At 37.7% G+C, this 14,914-nt stretch overlaps 1 protein-coding gene across 1 annotated transcript; it reads right to left on the bottom strand.

Annotated features, from left to right (window-relative positions):
• Positions 1-352: 352 nt before the first annotated feature.
• Positions 353-10,619, bottom strand: LOC149840978 (large ribosomal subunit protein eL34-like). Its single transcript, XM_090003516.1, has 4 exons — positions 10,466-10,619; positions 8,909-8,988; positions 832-941; positions 353-725 (listed from the first exon to the last, which is right to left on the bottom strand). Exons 1-4 carry the CDS (start codon positions 10,542-10,544, stop codon positions 632-634), a joined length of 363 nt encoding a protein of 120 aa, XP_089859642.1. The 5' UTR covers positions 10,545-10,619; the 3' UTR covers positions 353-631.
• Positions 10,620-14,914: the final 4,295 nt, after the last annotated feature.

The raw sequence follows: 14,914 nt of genomic DNA, 5'->3' as shown, positions 1-14,914 counted from the left end.
ACATGACATGAGGTAAAGGATGTCCGAGAACTTGACTGAGAAGCGTCCCAAAACAAGCAAGTACCATAATCACTTGTCTCATGACTACAAGCCCGCAAAACCTAACAAGGGGGGTCTCCACGTGGTTGCTAGGAGCTGTCAGTGAACGTCACCTTGTGGTGCTTGTGGTGGGAGGTCCTGGAGTTTTAAAAAGAAGAAAAACAATGCGAGGACCACAATTCCCTGTCCAAAAAGATGCACAAGGTAAAACTAAAATCAGATGAAACTGCATGTAGGTTCTGCTGTTTGGTCATATGGTCGAACATGAAGATTTTCAAAACGTTCTATGAATAATCAACAGACTGAAATCAAAAAACAAATAAAAATACCTGAACGAAAATCATCTTTATGTTTATATTTAGAAAGAACCAACAGTAGCAAGGGAGTAATGTACCTTAAAAAGAGTACAACTGAAATGGCAACAAATGGAAAAAAGACATGATTTGTCGTCAAACTGGGATAGCTGAAATATGTCTACCTATCTCTTCTAAACAAATTACTAATAATTGCACACTCAAAATCACAATTTGCCAAGCCCTTCGTCATCATCTGATCAAAATTTCCTTGGTGGGAAAACTCAGTTTTTCTTCTCCTAACTCTTGGCAGCCTGCTTTTCCTTGGCTTTCTGGATCTTCAAGACCTTCTTAACGATCTTCTGCTCTTCAACCAAGAAAGCCCGGATGATTCTGCAAAACGGTACGAGAGAGATAATAGAGATTTGAACTATGGTTTGTGTACCTAGATTTTGAACATCAAAAATGAGAAAAAAAAAACAGAAAAATCAAATTCTACCTTTCTCTGACAGCACAGCCAGACAAAACCCCACCATATGCTCTGTTGACAGTCCTCCGGTTCCTTGATAATCTAGACCTCTTGTATTCAGTTGGTCTTAAGTGTGGAATCTGTGTATCCAATCAAAGAGGGGGCACATGAGCACTGTATTATATGGATTCTCCTGAAATGTAAGAAAAAATGGAGAACCTTGTCCAGCATACAACAGACTACCGTGTCGCACCTGTCCTCTATGGGGCAATACAGAGAGAGAGAGAGAGAGAGAATGTGTGAAAAATATGTCATGTAAGTTCTTGTGAAGCCATAAGTTCAACAACTAATATGAATTCAACTGTGATTATTGCACGCACAGTATAGACAATGCCAGATTCCAATCCCAATGGAACCATAAACACCTGAGCGAATATGGGGCTAAACCTGATCATACACAGTCCCTTTTTCAATACAAGAGAGCTTGTAGAAATGGAATTGACTCCACTACCATTTGGTTGGGATGAAATTTTCCTGATGCATAATAATACACGATCAATTTCCAACATCATTGAAGGTGGAATAGCATTAGGGTTAGAAATAGGGTTTCTCAAATGTTCTACAATACCAAGCATAAGATTGGGCTTAGGACAAGATAATCGACAGTCCTAAGAACACTCTTTTGCCGCAATACGAAAAGAATGGTAGGAACGAGATTGGCCTGCCGAACTCAGCAGTTCCAAGATTGTTGATGCTGGAGTAGCACCAGAAATAAATTTCATCAAATGCTCTACATATGAAGCCTAACTCCGCCTGTGTATAACTGTTTAGTTATACACTGCCGGTCCCAAGCCCGGATAAAGGAGGAGGGTTGCGGTAGGCCTGTGACAGCCAGCATAAAAACTGTCATACCCTATGAATATGAACCAATATGAGAATTTCGTTGGGGCGTTCCCTACTGAGCGACGCGCTGTACTCTATAGGCCCGGAGGCAGTGATAAATGGGCAAGGGTTGCTAGGTCGTCGCCCGGAAGCGACGCGTCACACCAGCGCCCGAGTGTGGTGTCAAATAGGCAAGGGTTCCCTCACATTGTTGGATGGGTGGGGGTAAAGAAGTTAGTCCAAGACCATAAAATTAAGTTAGCCACTTGGAACATAGGGTCTTTAACTGGTAAGTTTGTAGAGTTAGTAGATGTTATGTGTAGGAGAAAGATTGATATTTTATGTCTACAAGAGACCAAATGGGTAGGTGAGAAAGCAAAAGTGATAGAACCTTGGGGATATAAGATTTGGTATACAGGAATAAATAAGAATAGGAATGGAGTAGGGATTGTTATGAGTCGTGAGTTTATAGATAATGTAGTTGAGGTCACTAGGAAGGGTGATAGGATTTTACTTATTAAATTAGTATTAGGTATGGATATTATTAATATTATTAGTGTTTATGCACCTCAAGTAGGTTTAGATGATTCCACTACGCGTCAATTTTGGAAAGATTTAGATGGAGTAGTACAAGGGATATCTTATGGAGAAAGACTTTTCATCGGCGGTGACCTTAATGGGCATGTAGGCATTAGTAGGGATGGATTTGAGAGTATCCATGGAGGCTATGGTATAGGCGAAAGAAACGATAGTGGAGAAAGGATTTTAGATTTTGGTTTGTCCTATGATATGATCTTAGCAAACACTTGGTTTAGGAAGAGGGAGTCTCACCTAGTAACATTTAAAAGTGGGGTTAATACGAGTCAGATAGATTTTTTTCCTACTTAGAAAGAGACATAGGGGTTGTTGCATCGATTGTAAGGTTATACCGAGAGAAAGTGTAGCTACACAACATAGAGTCTTAATTTTAGATCTTAGAATTAGACAATGCCGCAAAAGGGATAGACATAGGATAGATCCTAGAATTAAGTGGTGGGCACTAAAAGGAGCTAAACAAGGAATGTTTGTAGAGCGGGTAGTTAAGGAAGTTGATTGGTGTCTCGAGGAGGATTCAGAATCTATGTGGAATAAGATAGTGGCATGAGAAAGGTGGCTAAGGAGGTATTGGGTGAGTCTAAAGGCAGTGCACCGCTAGGTAAGGATACATCGTGGTGGAACGAGGATGTCAAATTAGCTATTAAGGTTAAAAGAGAGTGTTATAGAAATCTAAGTAAAAGTCGTGATAATGAGAATTTGGAGAAGTATATGATAGCAAAGAAGGAAGCTAAAAAAGTAGTTCGGAACGTGAGGGATAAGGTATATAAGGAGGCTTATGACAAGTTGGATACCAAAGAGGGTGAGAAGGATATTTATAGGATTGCAAAAATGAGAGATAGGAAATCGAGGGATCTGGGTATGGTTAGATGTATCAAAGATGAAACGCAAAGGGTTTTAGTCAAAGATGAGGAGATTAAGGAGAGATGGAAAGATTATTTTGATAAGCTATTTAATGAAAGTCATGCTCAGGATCTTGGAGACTTTTCCATTCCTTTTCATGAAATGAATCGTGACTTCATGCGCAAGATTCAAAAGAAAGAAATTGCAGAGGCTTTGAAGAAAATGAAATCAAGAAGGGCAGTTGGCCCAGATGGTATACCTATCGAGGCTTGGAAATGCTTGGGAGAGAAAGGTTTAGAATGGTTGACAAATCTTTTTAACAAGATTTGGCGGACAAATAAGATGCCTAATGAGTGGAGGAAGAGTACTTTGGTGCCTCTATATAAGAATAAGGGTGATATACAAGATTGCACAAACTATCGTGGTATAAAACTCATGAGTCATACTATGAAACTTTGGGAGAGGGTGATTGAGTCTAGGTTGAGGAAGGTTGTCATGATATCGGAGAATCAATTGGGTTTTATGCCTAGAAGATCTACTATGGAAGCTATACATCTTCTTAGACAACTTATTGAGAGAAATAGAGAGAGGAACAAAGATTTGCATATGGTTTTTATTGATTTGGAGAAGGCTTACGATAGAGTACCTAGGGAAGTTCTCTGGTGGACAATGATGAAGAAAGGTGTTTCTCTCAAGTACATTGGTATAATTAAAGATATGTATGAAGGAGTAGTAACCAATGTCCGCACTTGTGGAGGGGTGACAACCAATTTTCCTATAACGGTTGGGTTACATCAAGGATCTGCTTTAAGCCCTTTCCTATTTGCTATAGTGATGGATGAGCTTACGAGATCAATTCAAGAAAATGTGCCGTGGTGTATGTTGTTTGCTGATGATATTGTTTTGATTGATGAGTCTAGAGCTGGGGTTAATGCTAAGTTAGAATTATGGAGACAGACATTGGAAGCAAGAGGTTTTAAGTTGAGTAAGAGTAAGACAAAATACATGGAATGTCGATTTAGTAAGCAACGAAATAGAGATGGGAGTGTAGTGAAGCTTGGTGAGCAAGAAATACCGGTGGATGATTCTTTCAAATATTTGGGATCTATCATTCAAAAGTATGGAGAAATTGATGGAGATGTAAATCATAGGATAAAGGTTGGGTGGATAAAAGGAAGAGTGCAACTGGAGTGTTGTGCGATCGTAGAATGCCATTGCGGTTGAAGGGAAAGTTTTATAGGACGACTATTAGGCCCGCTTTACTATATGGTACGGAATGTTGGGCTGCCAAGAGACATCATATTCAAAAAATGAGTGTAGCTGAGATGCGTATGCTGAGATGGATGTGTGGAAATACAATAAAAGATAAGATTCGGAACAAGGAGATACGTAAGAAGGTAGGCGTTGCACCCATTGAAAATAAGATGAGAGAGAATCGTTTACGGTGGTTTGGACATATTCGACGAAGGCCTAATGATGCTCCAGTTAGAAGGATGGAGAAATGGGAAAATATATTAGTTAAAAGAGGTCGGGGTAGGCCTAGGAAGACATGGATGGAGGTGACAGGAAAGGATATGAATGCTTTGAACCTCACCGAGGACATGGCATTGGATAGAAATGAATGGAGGAGAAGGATTCATGTGGAAGACCCAGAATGATTTTCTTTGTTGGTTCATATTGCCGACCCCAATTGTTTTGGGATGAAGGCGTAGTTGTTGTTGCTCTACATATGAAGCCTCACAAGGGGAGTGTAGGTGTATATATATATAGATAGATAGATAGATAGATAGATATAGAGAGAGAGAGCCTTAATAGAACCATCTTATGAGTCAAAAGAAAAGGATTGTAAAATAAAACTGAAGCAATGCAAACAAAATGACAAATAGCTAAGCATACAAATAATTTAAATAATCAACATCAAATGAATTAAATGAACAATAGTAAATACTAAATACTAATACGCCAATTTCATGCAAAACCAGTGTACAAAGATGAATTTTCCCCATTTACAGTATATACATTTGCAAATAGCAAAAAAAAGTAGTAATAAGAATAAAAACCAGTAGCAACTACAACATATACAGCATCAAACGGATATACAGTATCAAACAGAAAATAGTGAAAAGCCAAAAAGGTACACTTAAATACCAATAGCAAATTGTAGTTCATTGAAGTTTCTATGCAATCTTATCTGAGAAATTAACTTTGTCTGTATACCCGTGTCCAGATAGCATGACACCCGACAAACTATGTCACATGGGTGCGGGTGCGGGTGCGGGGGTGCGGCAGACGCAAAAATGTAATATATATATATATATATATATATATATAAGGAGGGTCCGGGGAAAGGGAAAAAAATCTGTATAAAAAACAAAAAGAGGCAAAAGCAAACCCTGAAAAGTTGAGTTTTCCGGTTTTAATTGTAAGATGTGTAAGTATGGTTAAGAAGCTAACAGTTAAGTTGTTCTTATATATATATATATATATATATATATATATATATATATATATATATATATATATATATATATATATATATATATACTAGTTCCAAATCCAGATCTACATCATCAAATCCTTCTGGATTCAAAATCGGATCAACTGTAATCCAATCTGTATCCAACCTACTTTCCCCCCTACTGTATCAAACAGAAAATAGTGAAAAGCCAAAAAGGTACACTTAAATACCAATAGCAAATTGTAGTTCATTGAAGTTTCTATGCAATCTTATCTGAGAAATTAACTTTGTCTGTATACCCGTGTCCAGATAGCATGACACCCGACAAACTATGTCACATGGGTGCGGGTGCGGGTGCGGACGCGGGTGCGGGGGTGCGGCAGACGCAAAAATGTAATATATATATATATATATATATATATATATATATATATATATATATATATATATATATATATATATATATATATATATATATATATAAGGAGGGTCCGGGGAAAGGGAAAAAAATCTGTATAAAAAACAAAAAGAGGCAAAAGTTAAGAAGCTAACAGTTAAGATGTGTAAGTATGGTTAAGAAGCTAACAGTTAAGTTGTTCTTATATATATATATATATATATATATATATATATATATATATATATATACTAGTTCCAAATCCAGATCTACATCATCAAATCCTTCTGGATTCAAAATCGGATCAACTGTAATCCAATCTGTATCCAACCTACTTTCCCCCCTACTGCAAGGCGTTTTTCAATTGGTGGCCCAGGTCATGGATTGCATGTCAGCGTAAAGGTTTAAGTTGGATATCGGACTGGTGTGGGTTCGTTTTTTGTTCGGATCCGGCATCCCAGTCAAGATCAGTTACACCATATTGTAGTTGGTTATTTCCCGGATCAGGTGCGAATTGAAACCATAGTGACCCACGACTTGTGAACGGGTCACGTATGAATATGACCCAACACCAACTAAGATCGGATTCAGTAGGGTACAAAAAGATGCAGACTGACACGGACAGACACTCACATTGACATTCACGCAAAACCCTGAACCCTCTCTCTCTCTCTCTCTCTGAAAATCCATGGCGTCCTTCCCAGAAAATCCTGACTAATGGTGAAAATCCGGCGAGAACATGGCCGGAAAATGGTCGTCTACATTCCTCTTCGCCGTCACCTTCCTCACCGTCTCGTCTCTTAGATCGGCCTCCAGGGCGTCAAGAGCAGAAAACACAGTGGTCCACGCCACACCCCCAACCCATCGCCGACATTCTCCTCCAGATTCCGGAAAGGGAACAACGATACACTCGAGAAGACCTTCGGTCGAGCTTGAATCCCTCCAGAGATCGGAGATTGCAGAAAACTGGACCAAATGACCCTGGGTGCGGTCAACGCACCTAGGGTCGGGTTGACCGCACCCGGTGCCGCACCTGCACCCGCACCCACGTCGAGTCGCGTCGACGCGGGTGCGGCACCCTGCTAGCCGAATCCCTGTTACATAGCCGACAAACTACCAAGTTTCATGGAAACCAACAAACCTATGTTGAACACAACCAACACCATGTCTCGAACTTCATCCATGTTTTGTTATGAATGTGAAACTTGATTGTCACTATTCTTGTTTTAGCTTTATAGTTTGCTTTGACATGACTAATATATGTCGCAAGAATGTGTTTGAGACACTAAATGACACAATAAACACATGAAACCCGTGCCCTTCCAGTCAATGGCTAGGATTGTTAAAAGGCTTGATCATTAAAGCCCTCATCTGCTCTCTCTCTCTCTCTCATACTTGTTTCTTTCACAATCTTAACAAAACTCATGAATACATGCCATGAGTTCATACTCCCATCTCCTTTTCGCATTCGAAAACATTTGTGTGTGCAGGTGTCTATTTTTGACATTTTTGCACTTTGAAGGATTTTTATTCAAAAACATAAAGTGCTAAAAATATCACAACAAAATAAATAGAAAAAAATAATGAATTGTTTTCAGGCACATCAGAATTTTATTGAAAAAAAACCTTAAACCTTTTTCAAAATCTTAAAAAGATATATTAATGTTTAAAAAATGAAATCTCAGAAAAAAAGATACAACCCACAGAAAAGTCATTCATTTTGATTTAAAAACCAAATCAAATCAATGATTTTTTAAAATGTATAAAATTTTAAAAAATTTAAATGATCCAAAATAAAGAACCTAAAATAATTGCAAAAGATGTGCCATTGTACTATTCTCTAAAAAGTAACTCCAAACATGGCCATAAAATAAACAGGTTCTCTGATAAAGCACAAAAGTGAAAAGATAAGGTACACTACTATTACAAAGAACGTGAAGTAATCACTTGACCAGAAAAACACTAAGGGCCTGTTTGGATGGCAATTTTTGAAAAACATGTTTTATATAATCATGTTTATGTAAGTATATTTATTGAAAATAAATTCTTAAAAACCACATTTCGATGAACCCACCGGAAAACCCTTCTTCATTAAAACCCATTTTGCTTCTCGCCGTCTCCTCTCCACCCTAAAACCCTTCTTCTTTAAAGCCCCTTTCAGCTCCTTGCTGCCTCCTCCTTCCCACTGGAAAGCTCTTCATTAAAACCCCTTTCTGCTCCTCGCCACCTCCTCCGCTCCAGAAAACCATTCCATTGCTCCAAAATCATCTTTGAAGCATATCCAATCCTCAAAAGCCACCCAAAACTATGCTCTTGAGTCTCTAGAAATGTTGACTTAATCCAAGCCACCGATACACAAAGATCTGATACCTGGCCCTAATTTCAGCTGTGAAAAACCTCATAGGATGGAGATTGATCCATCGTAATCAGAGCATCTAGCATCTCATATCACCTCACTAGGCTCCATATTGAATATTGATTCAGCTGATGTGCAGCCCCCTTGTCATACAAATCACTTTTCCGGTAAAATTTTGGGCAATATGTTGGCCGGAACATAGCAAAGGCAGAAATAACAGCAGTATTTTGGTTACATCTTGCAGTTAGAATGAAAAATGGAGTGCTGACAGAAGAGCCGATAAAATAATGCGATTTATGAAAATGGGTCTCACTCCGCACTACTGGCATTGACAAGCTGGAAACAGTAAAACTCAGTACGCAGGAACAAAGAAAATATCCAGCATTTACTGAGAGATTACACAACCATGGAAAATGTGTTGGACAACCATAAGTTATGCATACACCACCAACACAGGATAGACTTGCATAAACCTCATGACATACATTAATAGACAGGAGTTGTGTGAAGCAAAACAAGTTCCCAACAATTAATCATTTTTTCATATATATGCCGGTGCATGTGTGTGTACACATACCCCTTGTATCCTCTTCTTAGTCACAGGACATTGAGGTCCCTTGGCCCTCTTTTTTGAAGTTTGGTAAACAAGCTTCCCCCCTAAAAGTAAAACAGAACCAACTGATTAGATCATGATACCAAATAAAAAGCAAATGAATTGAAGACCAGATGTGCAATACCAACTACTCTACCCATTTACGGGAAAAAACATAAACTAAAATAGCAACTGTTTTTTTTTCAACCTCACATTTGAACTACAAATTAAGTAATGTGCGGAAAAAAGGGAAACACAAGAAATGGTACCTGAATAGCAACTAAACGGAAATTGTTCCAAAACCTAATACAATTGGACACAATGCAATTCTTGCAACCAAAAGCATCAGCAAAATAAAGACAATGAGAAGCTAAAAAGAAAAATACAGAAACACACTCCAAAGATATTGCAATCATATCATTAATATCGATAAAAATGAAACAAAGCCAACTAGGCAATTGTGTCATAGACCAAGAGTAAGAAAAAACACCATTAAACCCCACACAAACAAATGAACAAAATTGAACACCCACAAGAACCAAAATCTAAAAAACAAAAAAGCTAAAAGCTAATTTAACAGGCAAGCAAAAAAGGAACCAGACTCACTGTGCAGAATATAGCTCAATGCAATAGGAAGAAGAGGAATGCAAAGGTTTGACATGATTTCCATGTCTGAGATACCTAACCTCAATTCAGATAAGAATATGTTTGGGAGCCTTGAATCGGAGATTGTGTTGTGGTTTCCCCCATGCTCTCATACTCTCTTGCTTGTTGTTCGGGAGCAGTAGCGTCACTAAAACAATGCATTGGTAATGGTGTTGGCAGCCCCAACACCACATTTCAACACTATCCACAAGGGGATGTTTTTGCCAATTCCATCTGTCAACATCACACATTGGCATAACAATATTGTTGGCAACAACTGAAACGGTGTTTCCATCCCAATGCAAGGCTCCCAAACACAGCCTAAGAAACCACAAGTAAAATAAACGAGAAGTTGAAAAATAGCAGAGAATTAGGGTTTAGGATAAAAGGAGCATAACCACGTATCCCATCTCATTTTGGCCGACACAAACATCAACAAACATAAAAAATTAGATCGAAGAATTATCGGGGAAAGAAAAAACTAGAAAAAATACCCATAACCAAGAGAAAACCGATTCCCAAACAAACGAACCATCAAATCAAATAGAAACTAAACAAAAACACCACACGCATTGCGAACGACGCCGACAAACACGAAAGAAAAGAATCGGGGTTCGACAAGCACAACCCCATTGAAACCCTAACGCTAGCTCGAAGTAAATCATCAGGATGATCATTCTTTCTCAAAAGCATGACGCTTAAGAACAAAAAAGAAACCAAATCCGCACAAAATGGGAGGAATTAGGGATTAAGAACACCAATCTTATACGGTATTTCTGTGCGATTGATACATAAAAGGGCAAGGAGAAACCAATGCAGATAAACATAAAGGCAGTGCAATGGAAGAAAAACAAAACCCTAACGAGAAAGAGAGAGAGTGTGTGATCTTCTTCTTACCAGGAGTCTTGACGACCCTCGTCTGATTGGAATTGGTGGCATAACTGTGCCGTTTCCGGTAGGTGAGACGCTGAACCATCTCTCTCTCTCTCTCTCTCTCTCTCTCTCTCTCTCTCTCTCTCTCTCTCTCCACCACCAAAATCGCAGAAGTCTCAGAAGTAGAGAAGAGAGAGCATTATATCTTGCAATGCAAAACCCTAGAGGGAGGGTGACCAGATCCGACGGGTGAAAATTGTTGGGACTGGACGGCCCAGAGCGTAGTTGGTGATCCTCACGTTAAGTTGCACTACCGGGCTGGTAAACGAGCCGAACAGACTCACAGAGCACGTTCGGGTTCGGCTCGTTTACCGGTGGATTGAGTGAGTGCATGGCTGACTCCTGTTCGTGTTTAGCGCTTATGTAAAAACATTCCATGTTATTTATACATTAAATATATATTTTTATATATTATATATTACATAATAGTTTATATTATATATATATATATATATATATATATATATATATTATGACGAGAAACCCTTGCCAAAGTGAGAAAAAACCTGGGTGAGGCAATGAGATTTGATCTATGACCCACCTCTAAAAGCTACGGACATACTCGTGCACCAATGAGGTTTGAGCGACTTCATGTAAATATTTTTTATTTGTCCTCTTTTATATAATATTTTATGTATTTTCTTTTTATATATTACACTTAAAATATATTATATATTGTCTATAAGAGCTCAACGATACGCATCAATCACGCACAAGTTTGTGACGAGACAAGTCATGAGCTACTGGGTTAGTTTACCAGCCCTAGCGGTAAGGTTTAAGTGAATCGGATTTGGTCGATGCCCGATTAGAATCGGATACATTATTCTCATATGCAGATGTGACTGACCACTCTGTTCAACCTTTTACCATGAAAGCAGACATTATTCAATTCATAATTTTCAATTTTTAGAGCTCTAGTTTCACAATCTGTTTCGTATCAAACCCAAAGTCCCATGGGCAGGGCTAGGGTGACCGGAATGTTCGTGCCTGTAAACACAACTAGTTTAATATTAGATTAACCTTATATATATATATATATAAACACGTGCACGAATACAAACACATTTGTCCCCACCCTAATTTGAATTTCTGTCTCTGCCACTGCCCATGGGTTACATATCGAAGTATAATAGCATCTTCTTGGGAAAACTGTGCTTGAATCCAACCCACAAAAGTCGGTATCTTTCTCAAAAATATCCTGAGTGGTCCATGCTCATTAGATGATTTGGATAGTGTGAGCTGTGTTGGGATCATGCCACTGAAGCAAGGAATTCCTAGCAGTCAATTTTCTTCCTTGCACATTTACTGAGATGCAAGCTGCATATAAAGTTCCACTGCAATGGGACGGGAGGCTTTAGTTTCTAATGCTGGAGTTGATACTTCATCATTCATGTCAATCAGACTGAATTTTTCTAGAGTAGCTTCAATAATAGATGCTGGCATGCTAAAATTATAGCTGTTCCTGATATTTGGTATGCAACACTAAGTAAAGCACCATGGTGTAAGGCCCCAACTAGTTCACGCACCCTGTGGCGAGTCCTATGAGAACTGTTGACATACTACCATCCTGTACTATATGAGTTTGAACATAGGCAACAGAAACTTCACTAGCAATAGTCAGCAGCAACTGGAGTTGTACTAGAAACAACCTCTTCAAGCAGATTTCTCTGTGATGTCCTTATGAACTCATTATAGGGTTCAACTTTTGCAGGAACTGCTTCATATGGCTTTGACCCTATAACCAACCTTGAGTGAGACAATATTTCCTTAGTAAATTCTAGAATTTGGTGAACTGCAATTCTCATACAAAACCAACAACCCGTTGAAGCATTCAAGCAATTCACAGGGCCTCATATAATAGTCAAGGTTGTTTTATAATGTCCATAGTAGGCATCCTGTCTACTTAAGATGGCCAGTGAAAGAGCTGATCTTTCATGAAAAACAACTGTCATTGATATTTGAGTTCACATGGTAGTCACTAGTCTCATCATCGCAATCTTATTATTTCTTGTTTTGTCAACCAAATTCATGCCGACTCAATGCAAGAGCTTGTTTTTTAAACCAATATGATACATAGGCATAGAAAGAATACATCACATATCTTATACATCTTTTCATAATCCAAAACATTTATAACATGAGAATTTCATGTCATACAAACTTTTACAACAGAGATCACGATTTCACAATAAGCAATCAGCATACAGGCATTTATAATTAACAAATCTTATCCACCAGTAAGAGCACCTACATCCACGCCAGTTAGAAATTTAGAACATAGGCTAATACAGAACCAAGTATGTCAATATTCAACACCTATCCATGTAATCATATAATATGCATAGAATGTATAAACATACATACAACATATGACACTGATGTACTTAAGAATATTTTAATGCATTGTTATATTGTTTCTCTTTCCATCTCCAAGGGTACACTCTCAGTACTTAACTCTCACTCAACAATCATTTGGGGGATTTATTATTCTATGTATTTTAATTACCCTAAAGATTCAAAGAGTGTGCGAACTTTCACTATGGTAGTCTGTGACTATGATAAACCACAGTGAACCATGCAGAATCTCAATTCCTACTCAGCAGAGCGATGGACTACCTACTTAGGCCTTTTTGATAGCTCGAGTCCCCTATGTCCAAGGATAAAGAACCCATAGAGACGTATTTGCTCTCCAAAAGCATTAACAATACTTTTCTCAATCGTGTATACCGACTATTCTCTCCAAGGTAATCATGGTCTGAATAGGTTACTAGGTGTTCTTTATTAAGGTTGTTTAGGTACTTCCAACACTAAGGCTCTCTTAGCCCAGCCCTCCTTCGAGGATAACAACACAACACAGGTCATTTGTAGCCATTCACCTATATGACTTATAACACATCACATGGTATATACCCCACTACATGATGCATGAGACTCATTTCAACATAGCATGAACCATAAATTATATAAAATATCACATGTATGCCAATGCACACTAGATGACCCATCTATCATGCTCAAAACTCTAACACGCGGTCTCATATATCATCATGCATAAATCATCAATATGATTGCATACAACTACATATTAAAAAATATATAATTAATATTTCATATCATAAGCAAGCATTAGATTTAAAAGAAGGAAAGTTCACAAGACATGACATCTCCTACACCAGGGATTGCATACATCAAAATTTTTGTTTTGTTCACAAGTTTGTTAGACTATCATACCGAGCATATCCAAACCCTAAAAAAATCACAGTCATAGCATAGGATGTTAGCTCTCATATTCAAGTGATAACACAAATAAAACCAATTTCATTTGCTTGTATAAATTCACGGACTAGAAACTATTTTTAGTTCTATCAGAACATGACATAAATTTGCTTCACAAAAAGCAGTCATTAGACCCAATCCCAGAGGAATATCAAACTCTTAATTTTTTTTTATAATAGATATACTTGTTACATTTCAAATGCATCTGATTTCATAGAAAAACTCTATCATATGAAGTTTCTAGATTTTCTGGACCAGACCCTTCTGAGATAGTTTCAAATCTAGATTTTTGGCAGAATTCTGAATCTCACTTGACTTGCGTGAGACTCTGGGATTCTCAAATAATGGATATAATTTTTCTATTATTTTTTACATATTCTTCCATATAATAACCAAAACATATCCAAAAATCAGTTGTAAATATTAAACCATTGATTTATTGAATTTTTTGAAAAAAATCATCTATTGAAAATCGCTCTATACTCTGGACAAAAATTCTGTTTTGTGTTGCAGCAACCATAACCCTCAATTTCGTACCACATTTGGGACCTAATTTTTTTCTAAGACACCTTGCAGATGTCTAGAAAGTCTCCACAAAATTATTTGACCAGAAGTGATTTGGTTTGAGGGCTATAATTTTTGTACCACAATAAACCGGTTAGAAAAATCATGATGATATGTGCATCATGATATAAAACATGTTAAATATAAGAAAAATACAAACATCAACATGTAATTTCGATTTTTAATCATGCATCAACCATGTACACAATACATATACACCACGTACACTCATAGAAAATATCACATGATATTAAAACATGCAAAGGATCCTAAACTATCCATATAACTCATGATTTTTGCACATAATAACTAGTTAAAATACTAAAATGATAATTCATCATAGAACACATGAAAAAAATCAGGCTATAACAAATCGGGCATTGAGGACCAGAAGGCCAACTATATCTAAAAGCAAAAAAGACCAAGATAACCTTCCATGGAACTGGGGTGATTTGCAGGTTTGGTTAGGGTCGAGTTTCATCATACCCGATGTTAGGAGCTGACCCCTTCGTAGGCGGACTCCCTAGGGTTGTGTTCAAGAGACAATATATATATATAGTAACCCATATCTTC

Source organism: Nuphar pumila, chromosome 4, assembly GCF_984573655.1.
Source record: "Nuphar pumila chromosome 4, dmNupPumi1.hap1.1, whole genome shotgun sequence".
Classification (NCBI taxonomy): Eukaryota; Viridiplantae; Streptophyta; class Magnoliopsida; order Nymphaeales; family Nymphaeaceae; genus Nuphar; species Nuphar pumila.
Note: the sequence above shows the minus strand (reverse complement) of the source record. Positions and strands in the feature narration are given on the sequence as shown.